The 12,170-nt window shown below is 39.4% G+C and overlaps 1 protein-coding gene and 2 long non-coding RNA genes across 6 annotated transcripts in view; 1 reads left to right on the top strand and 2 right to left on the bottom strand.

The window, feature by feature from the left end:
* LOC129349615 (uncharacterized) overlaps positions 1-12,170 on the top strand; it is a 48,584-nt gene that overhangs the window by 28,822 nt on the left and 7,592 nt on the right. Inside the window, exon 2 of the long non-coding RNA XR_008602678.1 lies at positions 1,534-1,751. This is a non-coding gene — a long non-coding RNA (uncharacterized LOC129349615). The remainder of the gene's footprint in view (positions 1-1,533; positions 1,752-12,170) is intronic.
* The window catches only part of LOC129349614 (uncharacterized), a 76,702-nt gene continuing 64,871 nt past the window's right edge, over positions 340-12,170 (bottom strand). Inside the window, exons 1-3 of one of the 2 annotated variants that reach the window (XR_008602676.1) lie at positions 2,345-3,467; positions 1,563-1,721; positions 340-632 (exon numbers count right to left, since the gene is read on the bottom strand). This is a non-coding gene — a long non-coding RNA (uncharacterized LOC129349614). Of the gene's footprint in view, positions 633-1,562; positions 1,722-2,344; positions 3,468-12,170 lie in introns of those variants that run through there. The other variant, XR_008602677.1, reaches the window with a different exon arrangement.
* Positions 8,110-12,066, bottom strand: arl4aa (ADP-ribosylation factor-like 4aa). Of its 3 annotated transcripts, none has more exons than XM_023277873.3 (2): positions 11,922-12,066; positions 8,110-9,542 (listed from the first exon to the last, which is right to left on the bottom strand). In XM_023277873.3, the coding sequence occupies exon 2, from the start codon at positions 9,439-9,441 to the stop codon at positions 8,839-8,841; it is 603 nt and encodes a 200-aa protein (XP_023133641.2). In that variant the 5' UTR covers positions 9,442-9,542; positions 11,922-12,066; the 3' UTR covers positions 8,110-8,838. The 3 variants fall into 3 exon arrangements, with proteins under 3 accessions (XP_023133641.2, XP_023133643.2, XP_023133642.2); XM_023277875.3 differs by lacking the exon at positions 11,922-12,066 and adding an exon at positions 11,122-11,837; XM_023277874.3 differs by lacking the exon at positions 11,922-12,066 and adding an exon at positions 11,126-11,835.

The following is a 12,170-nucleotide window of genomic DNA, read 5'->3' as shown; positions in this document are numbered from 1 at the left end:
TTGTTGATACGTTTTTGTTTTGTTTACAGATATTAAGTTAAAGGAGTTTTATTCGTGACGTATAACCAATCAAATCACTCCAGAGGACAGAGCGACCACAGGTAGATAAAGGTTCAGAGCCAAAGTAACGCCATTTTTAAATGTATTTATTACCGTAAATCAGTAAAAAATAAAATACTGATAATCAGTAAATCAGTCAGCCCACAATTACTACAGTTCTACAATGTATGTCTCTTTCCTTTGACTTGTTATTTGTACAATATACGATGTATATGATGGCATTTTTTCATCCCAAAGGCTATACTATGATGTTTTCTAAGAGACATACATGCTACTCTGGTTGTTCTGGCTCTGAGTCACTGCACTCCTCCTCTGTTGTTTTCTGGATTGTACTCAGCTGCATGCCTTCGTCCACCCGGCCTCCGTTGACTCGTCCCGCCTGCCGTCTCTGGAGCTGAAGCTGGATTGGAACAGACCAAAGTACAGTCCAATCACGATGCCAGCTGCCTCTCAAAAGGCTCCTTCATCTGGCAGGTGGTGGAACTTCTTCTGAGGGGAAGCTGAGCTGGCCCAGCAGAACGTTGGAGATGTGTTCCAGTGGTTGGTGGATGTGTGGGGAGATAGAGAGGGACCTTTGAATTGTTCACAAAGGAAAACAGGGAACCCATTGGTAGTTTTAGTTTAGGGTGCTACTGCGGTGTGTTTTGGGGTTTTAAGAGGTGAACAGGAAGAGTTTTTTTTCGTATTGATTATCTTTTACTTTGTTCCTGGTTGGAATGCCCATCAATGTCAACATGAAGTTCACTTTTAGTTCTGTTTATTTATTTTTATTTTACTAACACCCATTTGCTTTTAACCCCCTCACATGTTGTGTTGTTGTAAACTTACTCTTTCAAATAAATACTCGTCTAACCCTCTGGAAACCAGCATTTGGACTGTTTTTGTGTTGCTCCTCACCTACTGACAGCTGTGGACTAAAGGTTATACTGTGACGTTTTTAGAGCGACATGCTATACTATGATGTTTGTTGGGCGACGTCGCTATACTATAGGCTTTTTTAATTGACATATTACTGACTTTTTTTGTTTTAGTTTTTTTTGTTGTTTTTTAGCAACATATAAGAATTTGAACAGTTTTAAAACTTACTATACTTTTACTTGTGCAATGAAATATTATTCTATGGCATTTTTAGACGACATATTATACTCTGATGTTTTCTTGAATAACATACTATTTTGACAATATATTGTACTATGAAATTTTTTGAACCACATATACATGACAATTTTAGGCAACATCCTATCATTTTGCACTTTTTGAACCACATAATAATCTGTTTAGTTTTTTTTTTCTTGCCAACATGCTGTACTATGAACTACAGGCCATACTATGTTATTCTTGAGTAAAGCATACTATACTTTGACATTTTCTGAACTACATCCTATACTATGGCGTTATACACAGAGTGCTTTGGTTACATGTTGATTTATAATCTAGATTTTTTTCTGTTTTGTTTTTTGACGATTACCACAGACCTGACCGTGAACACCGTTGACACCCACCTCAGGGAGACGCTGCCTAAGATCTCAAGGCTGCTTGGTCGTGGTCTTTCTGGCACGTACTCTTCCAAGATGAGCCGGGAAGTTTAACACTGATGGAATGACACCAGGTCTAAGCCGACAAACTTCCACTTCCTCCTCAACCCATAGTCTCTGGGAAACCTACATGGAGTAAGAAAAGTAGACAGAGAAGTAAGTAAGTCTGTACACAACATATTAAAAAGAAATCATGCTAATAAATTAAATACAAAGAACCGAATTTGCCAATATACTGGAGACCAGAGCTATTTAATTTGATATGTATAACCTTGTTTAGTAACATTTCAATTATTTGAGAGCAGTCCTAAAGAACTGCCTGTAATCCCAATCATAAAATGGGTTTGGAGGAAGAACATAGATGGTAATCTGGATATACATGAGTTAAACTTTATAACTACTATTGGTAGTATTGGTGGTAGTAATAGCAATGTGACTACTACTAGTAGTAGTAGTAGTACACTACTGCTGCTGATACTGGCACTGCTACTACAACTTGTAATACTATTACAAATGCTGATACTACTTCTACGACTCTAACAGCTGTTTATACTACTACTGCTTATACTTTTAGTATTACTGCTACTGCTTGTACAACTATACTACAGCTACTATTAATCGTCTGGCATTTGCTTGTCAAGCTGCTAGCTCGCCTTAGTGTTTTGCTAGTGGCTAGCTAGTTAGCTCTCATAGACTGGAAGCTCTCAACAAGATTTCGTAATGAAAAAAGAGCCAAAAACTATTCTTACCTATGAAAAGTCATTCCAAGTTTCCTTGTCTCAATCGTATGACGCAGTGTGTAACTGTATGCAGCACAGTGAGCCGGCATACTTCATACCGTTTTCAAGCTGTCTACATCAACGGAATGCACTGAAACTTTGCCCCCACTAGCTTAGCCTCGCCGTAGTACGCAGCTCAAAGGGACGTGTCCTATCTACTCATTCATATCTATGACAACAACAGTGGCTGCACATAAGGACGCCTGACGTTGATTAGCTGCGTAAATACCATTATATACAGTCTATGGTAACTACGTATGTGAATCACATCATTGGCTGCAGCAGCCAGTCACCGGTCACTCACTGACTCACATTGAAAAATAGCACAGAATGAATTGTTACATGTTAATTTTATTTACAATTTAGGTTGGATTTTTTTTGTGTGCACAGCGCACAGATTTTCTGTGCGCTGAGACCGTGTCAGCAGTGCGCAATTGCGCACGCGCGCAGCTTAGAGGGAACAGTGGTGGCAATACACAAGTAAAGACTTATACTTTTGTTGTATTAAAATGAAACACTATTGGGCATCCAGATAGCTCAGCTGGCTGAGTGGATGACCCAAAAACAGGGACTATAAACTCAAATAGAGCTGTCATGGGTTCGAATCCAGCCCATGGCCATTTACTGCATGGCATTCTCCTACTCTTGTACCCACATTTCCTGTCTGTCTCCACTGTCCTATATAATAAAAGGCCAAAAAATTATTTTAAAAAAGAAACAATATTTAGCTCTGCATGTAGTCCCAATAACTGAGTTTTTGTTTTGCTTGGGTACATTTTACCAGATTGTGATGCAGCCTATAATATGTATTATTTACATCACAATAGCTGGACAGACAATATCATAGATTTTAAGTAGATAAGTTTAGTTTAATGACACTACTTTACCATAAACATACAGTCTAACAGTCTTCATGGATAAACTCAATAAAAGAAAAATTTTAAATGGATGCTTTGACCAGAAGATTGCATTTCCAAAAAACTCTGTGCTGACTGTAAGTAGAAATCTCTTCTTTTGCCTAATTTCATTTTCCTGCACACATCTACCAGGTGTGCGTTAGACAGTAGTTAGTTTGATAGCACAGTGCAGTGCTTTCATACGTTGGCTGGTTTAAGCCTTTAAGCCCCCAAACTCCCAAAAGAATCACCAGAGCACCATTTATCAGAAGCAGAAACTGTAAAAACTAAAGGAATTGTCAGATTTTCTACTTTGCGACAGTTTTTAAATGACTCGTGTAACATGCATTTTCATCTGAAAAAAATCACTAAATCTAAGCTTTAAATTGTGTCATTTAACTCTACATGTGTTAATCAAAAACTGCCAAAAACAAACTATTGGCATCAGATTCTTCAATAAAAAAATTTTTAAAAAAGATTTCTGGGCTCATCAGCACAACTAAGAAATCAAGAATGATTCCTTTGTGACCTGACCCTTTGAGTAAAACATTCCTTTAAAAAAAAAAAAAAAAAAAATAGCGAGTAAAATACTAGTTCTAAACATGCTGAAAAGTTAGCAGTTTCAAAAAGCCTCTTTTCAAAGGCATCCATTATGTTGTATTTATCTGTACACACCAAAACAAGCAGGAGTAGCTGACATGAAAAATAACTACAAGTTCCGTAAAATTTGACAAATTGTTGGTTGCAGTCACCTCATGGTCACTTTGACAATCCAGTAAGCTCTTTATTTAGGTGTACTGAAACTTTTAAGGAATTCAAATTCAAAATATGATTTGTGTTTTTTCTTACATGAACTAAAACAATTCCCTACCATTTGTGTATTTTTTATTTCAGACCAAAACATTACATCCAAAGTGTTAATTAAAAAGTGTTTTCCTGGAATAACAGCAATTCTTTTTGATTCCTTAATCTTAGTGAAATAAAAATCTGAACAAGGACATTCAGGTGATAGAAGACGGTTTTTGTCCGTGTTACCTTTGTTCACTTTGGCCCAGTTTTCTCTCCCAGTGTATCCTAAGGATTACTGAAACCAGCTTCTCTTCGCTGCACCAAAGAAAACAGGAGTACACTTCTGTAGCTCCTCTAACAGCGTCTCCCTCCTCCTCCCCTGTCTCCCCCGTCTCCCCTTGCAGGTGGCCCCGTTTGCTACTTTGAACGAGGCTGCGGGGCTGTGGGAGGAATTCACATGTAAATAGGCCACTTGCTCTCAATAGACTGGGGGAAAAAAATGAATCCCCGTCATGATAACCTTGCATAATAAGCAGGCTACGAGTATGCATATATTGCAATGCCCCCTTTTTAAGTACGCAATGGGATAAATCTCAAAACTCAGCAGAGTAAGAGAACCCTCTGGGGACAGGCTTATGTGGAAAGCACAGAGGTGCAGTTTGACACAAACATTACTGTGTTGTGGACATGCAAAGCAAGGGCTTATATGTACATTATATGTATTTTGCATTGCACCAAAAATGTGTCTATGTGGTTCTCTCAGGTTCCAAAAGAAAACTAAATTTTTCTGGACTCTTTGTGAAACAGGTTGTGCTTGAGCATGCATGTGCTTTGGCAGCTTGAGGTAGTGTTAACTGTGCACCCCAGGGTTCAAGGTCAAAAGAGGAATTTACACACTGCCTCACACATGCACATCCACATTCATGCGATCACGTTCAGGCTCCCTTTTAGTTCAAATTTATTTTGACCTGAGTTCCCTGTGAGTCATTTAAATTTCATCTCAGTTTAGCTCATAGCATGGATGTCTCATCTAGTCTGGTCGCTTGCTTTTATTGTCAATGTGATTTCACGATGAAGGCGCATCTTTACTTCACAAAGGAAGGCTGATGAAAAGGCTAATTATTAGCATAACTAATCATTGGTATTCAGAAACTACAGTTTCAGTCTCTTCTGTGGCAAATACAAATGGAGATTAGGTGTGCATGAATGTTGATTCTAGACTCTAGTAAGTCCAACTTGAGCCTTTAGACTCTCACTAACAGTCCTTTTTAAAAAAAAAAAATCTTAAAATATGAACAGAAAACTCCCAATATGACAGTTTTTGGGGAAAAAGACTATAACTGACAATGGCAAACTACTTGTCAAGGATAATTTAACTGAAGATTTGTTTTAGTTGAGGTTATTTTGGATCAGAGCTTCATAAAGTAGAAGTCTCTTTCTGCATGTTAGGTAACTGGAGGCTGGAGCCTGTCTCAGGCTTGTATGGACATGAAACTTTTCTGATTGAACAACCAGTACAAATTACATTACCCTCCCCAAAAAGTCAAAGGCAGAGGCTTTTGCACACAGAACCTTCAGAACAGAAGTGAACTGCAGCTCCAAAATTAGAAACGTCAAGTTAAACAAGTGATTTTTTTATGCACCAGCAGTTAAGTGTCAGTGAAATTAGCAACTATGGTGTGAGTTTTTATTGTCAGCTGGGAAAACAAAGCATTCCTATTTACAACAGCTTCTGTTTAGCCTCTTCTCCACAGCAACAGAGGGCATGTCTCATGGGTATTGTAGTATTTACAACTGTCTCTTATCTCAGAAAGAAATATGACTTCTTAGGAACACAGTTAAAAAAATTTTTAAACAAATGGCTATAACATAAACCTGTAGAGTTAAAGTCTCCATGAGACTCCTTGATGACTTGTGTTTCTATGTATGTTGAGGGTGTTTAAGGGTGTGACTATGTTGAGTAACACCAAAGATATCATTAAAAAAAACACTTTGACATGGGAATTTACAGTGCGGAGCAATCCCTCAGGAACCAGCAACTCCTCCCACTTTGTAGCTCTGTGATAGGCTGTAGAAAAATCTGTTTTCACATAGTTGAACATTTTGTTCAGTTGTATGCCGCCCAACCTGGAAAAAAACTCAGTCTTGCCTCAGGCGTCTCTGCAACAACAGTGGAGATGGCTCCAGTACAGCACAACAGCAACACTGAGTGGGAAGGATTGTACGGATGAGCTACTCCAAATAAGACGTGCTCATGAAGGCACTGCAGTGCACTTTTACCACATATTGCTAGCCTATTCCTGTGCCAAGCACACCATCTGAGGTTAATGGGTTAATGGATGGCCTCTGGACATGAGGGTTATTCACCCTAATCCACCTATCACAGAGGACTCTCCAAGGACCAGTGGGGGGAAAGACAAAAGGGACAGAGGGAGCCCTGTACAAGAAAAGTGATTATACTGTACAAAGTAAAGTGATTATATTTATTACGGTCACCATATGTTTTTAGACATACTGAACTGTGTCAGCAAAAATGAAGCACAAGAGGGAATGTGCTCTATGACGTACAGAACCAGTAACTAACAGTAATCCCTTGGTGAGTGCTTCAGCAGATCAAAGGAAATGACCTGAGCAACACACACAAGCCAGGACATATGAAGTGATTTACACACACACACAAAGCTGACGTGGCTTCGAAAGAAAGGGAAGCAGAATCAGGAAAAATGTGAAACTGCTTTTGCCCTCTGAGTTTCCTTCCTTGGCAAACAAGTTAAGAGGCACCTGGGTTTTCGAAATACAAAAACATGATTAGTCAACATTTGACAAAAATGAGGCATCCTGAGAACCTGACAAACATGTATCTACAACACTCTGGATCTTTTGTTGCATGTCATTCCTGCTCATGTACTGTTCCACTCTGCTTTGAACTACCTGATAAGAAAATCTTTGAATTAATCAAAAAGTGTCCCACTGAGTTCGTTTATTTTCAGCCTTAGCCCCAAAGTCACACAAATCTGCAAAATCTAGAGCTGAGAATGTGTTATTTTCTATTTTTAAAAGTAACAACCCCCCTTGAGATACTGCACCAAAATCCCACATCAGGGTCATAATTATGACATTTAAGTGGAACAGATATTTATATGGTGAGGAAGTTTGCTGATTTAGTCAGTGAGCAGTGCAAACTACCCATCTGCATCACAGTTATTTTAGAATGCCAGCTGCTGCACTGGCCTGTTAGGCTTACAGTCATTAATTGTTTCAAAGGAATGGGAGAACAAATGGCGTTAATACACTGGGCAACGTGTCCGCCCTCAGCGCAGTCCAAAAATACTCAGTAATGCCCCTGGCTTCATGGTCTCCTGTCCTAGCCTGTTCTACTGGATCTGACTTCCAGACTGCCCTGACAACATTTTCAAGCCCTGAGGATGACTAGTCGGAGCTGTAACACATCAGTGCATTTCTTAGTTGTTTACACTGCAGCAGGAAATACACATTTAAACTGTGGAGGGCTTTAGCTTGTTACTTGGATCGTAATATAAGGCCTCATTAATGATCAGAGGTTTGCTTTTGACATGTCTGGAATTCTAGACTGACAGTTTTGCCTGTGTCTATGTGCAGTTAGCTCATTACACATGATGCAAACACTGTCTCTCTCTATATATATAGTTATGGAGAAATACAAGCTGTCTTAGATTTTCTGCACACAATTACTTAAATGCACCTTCAGGTTTTGGGTGTGTTCCCTTGTCAACACAATTAGTGTGCAAGCTGCATGAAATGAAACCGAAGAAGCGATAATTACAGGTTAGCTTGACTGAGCATGTATTTTGTTTTTTGGAAACGCTGTGCATCACATGTGCATGTAACTGAACAGCAAGTCCTGAAGTGTCAGGCTTTCAGCAGCTCCTCTGTGGAAACTGGTAGAGCCTTGAAAAGAGATCTTTTAACGTTCTGATTGTTACAGTAATCATTCCTCTCTGCCAGCCAAAACACAAATTGTTTAAAAAAAAGAAAAAAAATTAAAAAACAACATCTTCCATAACACATCAATATTGCTCTAAAGATATTTTATTTTGCAAACATACTGCATAACCTTTCTAATGACAATGTGGCCACTGTGGACCAACTACTGTACAGTAGCACTTGCTGTAATTTGCCCAAGCACTTCTGTAAAATCCAACACAACTTTAATCTATTTAAAAGCTGTAAACTCCATACAATGTAATAATCTAAAGTGCTTTAAAAAATCTGATACAAGACAGCAAGTAAATTTATAATAATGCATGATAATACTTTTCTTTCACGAAGAAAGTCCAGTGTAAAACATAGACAAGTTAGAATAACATATGAAACAGTAAAATAAAATTGCTCCTCAGGTACAACATTGTTCACTCATTTACCAAATAACCCTTCAACTAGTCAAAGCCTTTTCTAAATTTATTTTTGGTAATATTGTTTGGAACAGCTGTTCAAAAAATCATACAGCATTCTTAAAACAACTTCGATCACCCTTCCAGACCCCACACCATCAGTGCTTTTTAATCCATATAAACTCTTTATTACATATCTGCACATGTCTGAAACTTTCTCATCGTCATACTGTATTCCTTTACGTTCACTTCCTGATCAACAGCATAAATACAAGATCGAGACAGGAATCCTAAAGCTCAGATTTGGACTGATAAAACTCAGCGTACTGAATCTAAACCTGTGGTGAAACCTTAAATCCACCTAGTTTCCTTCACATAAAACAGCAGAGAAGTCTATCTCATAACAAGTTTATCTCTTTTTTCTCTGCTGCCGAAGAGCCTTTCTCCTTTTCAGGATCATGTCATGAAGTTTGTCCAGGCCATCCCGGAGTCCATCTCCTATGATGGCGCAGGCTGGCTGCAAATGCCAGGGTGTCGCAGGGCCCAGTTCTTTCAATGCTAGCAATTTCTCAATTTCAGCCAATCCCAGAGAGTGCCTCAAGTCCTGTTTGTTGGCCACCACCAGGAGGGGCACTCCCTGGTTCTCGGAGGTCTTGGCGATTTTATGGAGCTCCGTTTTGGCCTCCTCCATGCGCTCTGCATCCACAGAGTCCACCACGAATATGATGCCATCTGTGCATCGTGTATATGACTTCCACAAGGGGCGCAGCTTCTCCTGACCACCAACGTCCCAGAAGTGGAACGTCACAGTCCTGTGGCCACCCAGTGACACTTTGACCTTCTCTGCATTGAAACCTTTGGTCGGCACAGTGTTCACAAACTCATTGAACTGCAGTCTATACAAGACGGTGGTCTTTCCAGCAGAGTCTAGTCCGAGGATGGCAATGTGAAAAGAACTGAAAAACGGGATGCTTGAGATGAAGCTAGGTTGTTCCGATAATCCATTCCCCATCTTTCCGCATGGGGAAGGATAGATGATTTAGGAAGTTAGAGCCAATCGCCGAGGAGTAGTCCTTGGAGTTGTTTGTATTCCAAAATGACTGCAGCAACTACCTGAAAGAATATTGCATGTTGTTGTGGGTGACATGTGGATTTACAGAAGCAGCAGCACCTAAGATGAGACCATATAACTTTGACTAAAGAATAACCACTGTGACTGCATGTAGTACTTAGAGAATCAACAAAATTTCACATTTCCCGTTAGTCTCCTACGCAAGTAAATATGAGTCGCAAAGTTAACAAGCTGAGTAGTATACATTTCACAACAAAATCTAACTAATATTTACCAGAGGCCACTGATTTCTGTTCATACTAGAGCAACTCAGGATGTGGCAGCAAATCCCTTTGAGTGTACTGAGTGTATGTATGGAATTTCTCATTAATTAGAGGGATATTCTGTTACATCATCTTCCAAAAGGTACATATCTTGCTTTTGTTTTGCTGCACTGATCTAAAATTTGCAAAAGTATTCAGTGGTGCAACCCACTGGAGCTTAAATCACAGAGAATTATCACTCAACTACTGTTCACGTCATTTCAAATAAGCATTTTTTAAGCTCCTGTTTATGTTCTCCAGCCTTCAAATTATGCTCCAAATAAACTTGTTTCAAGTCTCAGGAGGCAGCTGTTTTTAGCTAAATCCCACTAAATGAGACATTCACAGCCCCAAATGGCAGAGAGAAAAGTCAGTGACAAGCTTGTGTGCACTATTAGACATATTTGTGAGGTGTAATGAATGGGAACGTGGATATTAATGTTGCACCATGTTTACTAAATGTGCAAGAATATGACTGATTACTGACACATTAAAGAAAAAACTTTCTAAGGTAATAGTATGTTAGATATTGTGTTTTCAATTTGTTAGGCTGCCCCAAGTGGCCAGAAAAACAAATAATTAATCCAGCCCTAATTATTGGAATACAAAAAAATATTTTTTTTAATAGTGAAACTGCAGTGAAACTTCAACATCAAGTCAGCAGTGAAAGTGAGCTTTGTGCATTGCAAAACCTTAATATTGTATTTTTACTGATTGTTTCGGTGCTGAAAATGTTGCAGCATTTTAATGTTATTTACTAAGAGGTTATTTAAAATGCAATGCTTTTCTGACATGTGTTGTTATCCTGTAAATAATGACCTGACATTACTTTTTGTTTCACTCAGAACAGTCAAAGTCCAGAAAAGTATCGCTTCCCGTAAATACAATGCATCCTTTAAGATCAGGAAGACATCTGAGTTGTGTATTGTATCTAGTCTGGTATTTCAATGTCAGTGGTTTGTTACCTTGCTGAAACAGAGCCAAAGCATTATTCATAGTAAAATGGAAGAACATTACTTTAATTTACTTCATTTCATACTTAATATGTATGAAGTCACACAGTATGGAGCTTACAGACGCCATATTTCACTAAAACTAAAGCATAAGCACAAATTAATGTGGCTAAAGCCCCACTGTTACATTTATTAAACCTGCTTTATGTTTGTTATGCAAGTCTGTCTGGATTTCTTGCATAGCATCATATCCTCTGCTCAATTAAAACAGAGTTCAATCTCTTTCTCTGCATGAGTTTGGACTGAGGACATAAAAGGCCACTGACAACGCAGGTAAACAAATGCATTTTTGTTTCCAGTCTTACCTACCAGTCTGTGGAGAAAACAACCAACCTAATCCTCCCTGACCACAAACGCAGTCCTCTCCAGCGTCTACAAAGTCTCACATTCAGCTCACGGTGTATTTTCCGCCTGTTTTTTCGGCCACCACGGCAGCAAAAAACCTCCGCCAGAAACAGATACACCCTGCCTGCCTGTCCTCGGTGTCCCGTATGGATCCACTGCTGATGACACTGCTGCTGTGTCTGTGTGCCCAGTCTGGAACAACGCCCACACAGGCACTGCGGGAGCATGCGATTGTTGGGCGCACCCAATTCCCTGTCAGCTGATTGGCTAAACCAGCTGTCAATCACGTGACTGCCCGGGAATCAGGATCACCTGTTGCTCCGACTGTCTGTCACACCATTTCACTTTACGCTTCAATAGTGTGCCTTTAAGCTAACCCACATATTTACAGCCAGTTTTCATCTATAAAAACAAAACAAAACTGGACAGACGGCCTCAGCTCAATTCCCACAAGAAACGGGGTATATTTTTAACTGAGTTGTCAGTATATGTTTAAAAACTTTTAAAACACTGTCCCGAAATTGTGCTTTTTGTATTTTCAGACGTTCATAAGAAATCTGTCGCATCGTCAAGTAGAGAAAATGTAACCCAGGAGACCAAAATACATTTAGAAACGCTGTTCAAGTCTTCACTCCGACGTTTTACTATATATTTTTTGCTCAAGTAAACGATAAACATTCACAAGCGCTCCGGAATGCTAATATCAGTTAAGCTAGTAGCAGCGCGAGACTGAAACGTTAAAAGTGGGAACTGAACCTACCGTTAATTCGGCTCGGACGGTCAGCGTGTTTCTCCTTTCTCACCGTTTCTATGTGTGTGTAGACACCGGACACGGAGAGAGTAAATGGTGCATGTTGTGTGCAGAAACAGCGCCGCCCCATTCATCCGTGTGTTTGTGTTTGAAATGATTGGTCAGAGGGAGGGCAGGAAAAGCAGCACACTCACTGCAGCCCATCGTGCATGAAGGATAACAAACAGTGGCTGACTCTTTTTGCAACTGCCGGCTTTA

Source organism: Amphiprion ocellaris, chromosome 9 (assembly GCF_022539595.1).
Source record: "Amphiprion ocellaris isolate individual 3 ecotype Okinawa chromosome 9, ASM2253959v1, whole genome shotgun sequence".
Taxonomy (NCBI): Eukaryota; Metazoa; Chordata; class Actinopteri; family Pomacentridae; genus Amphiprion; species Amphiprion ocellaris.
The sequence above is the reverse complement of the archived record's forward strand: the minus strand, read 5'-3'. Positions and strand labels throughout refer to the sequence as shown.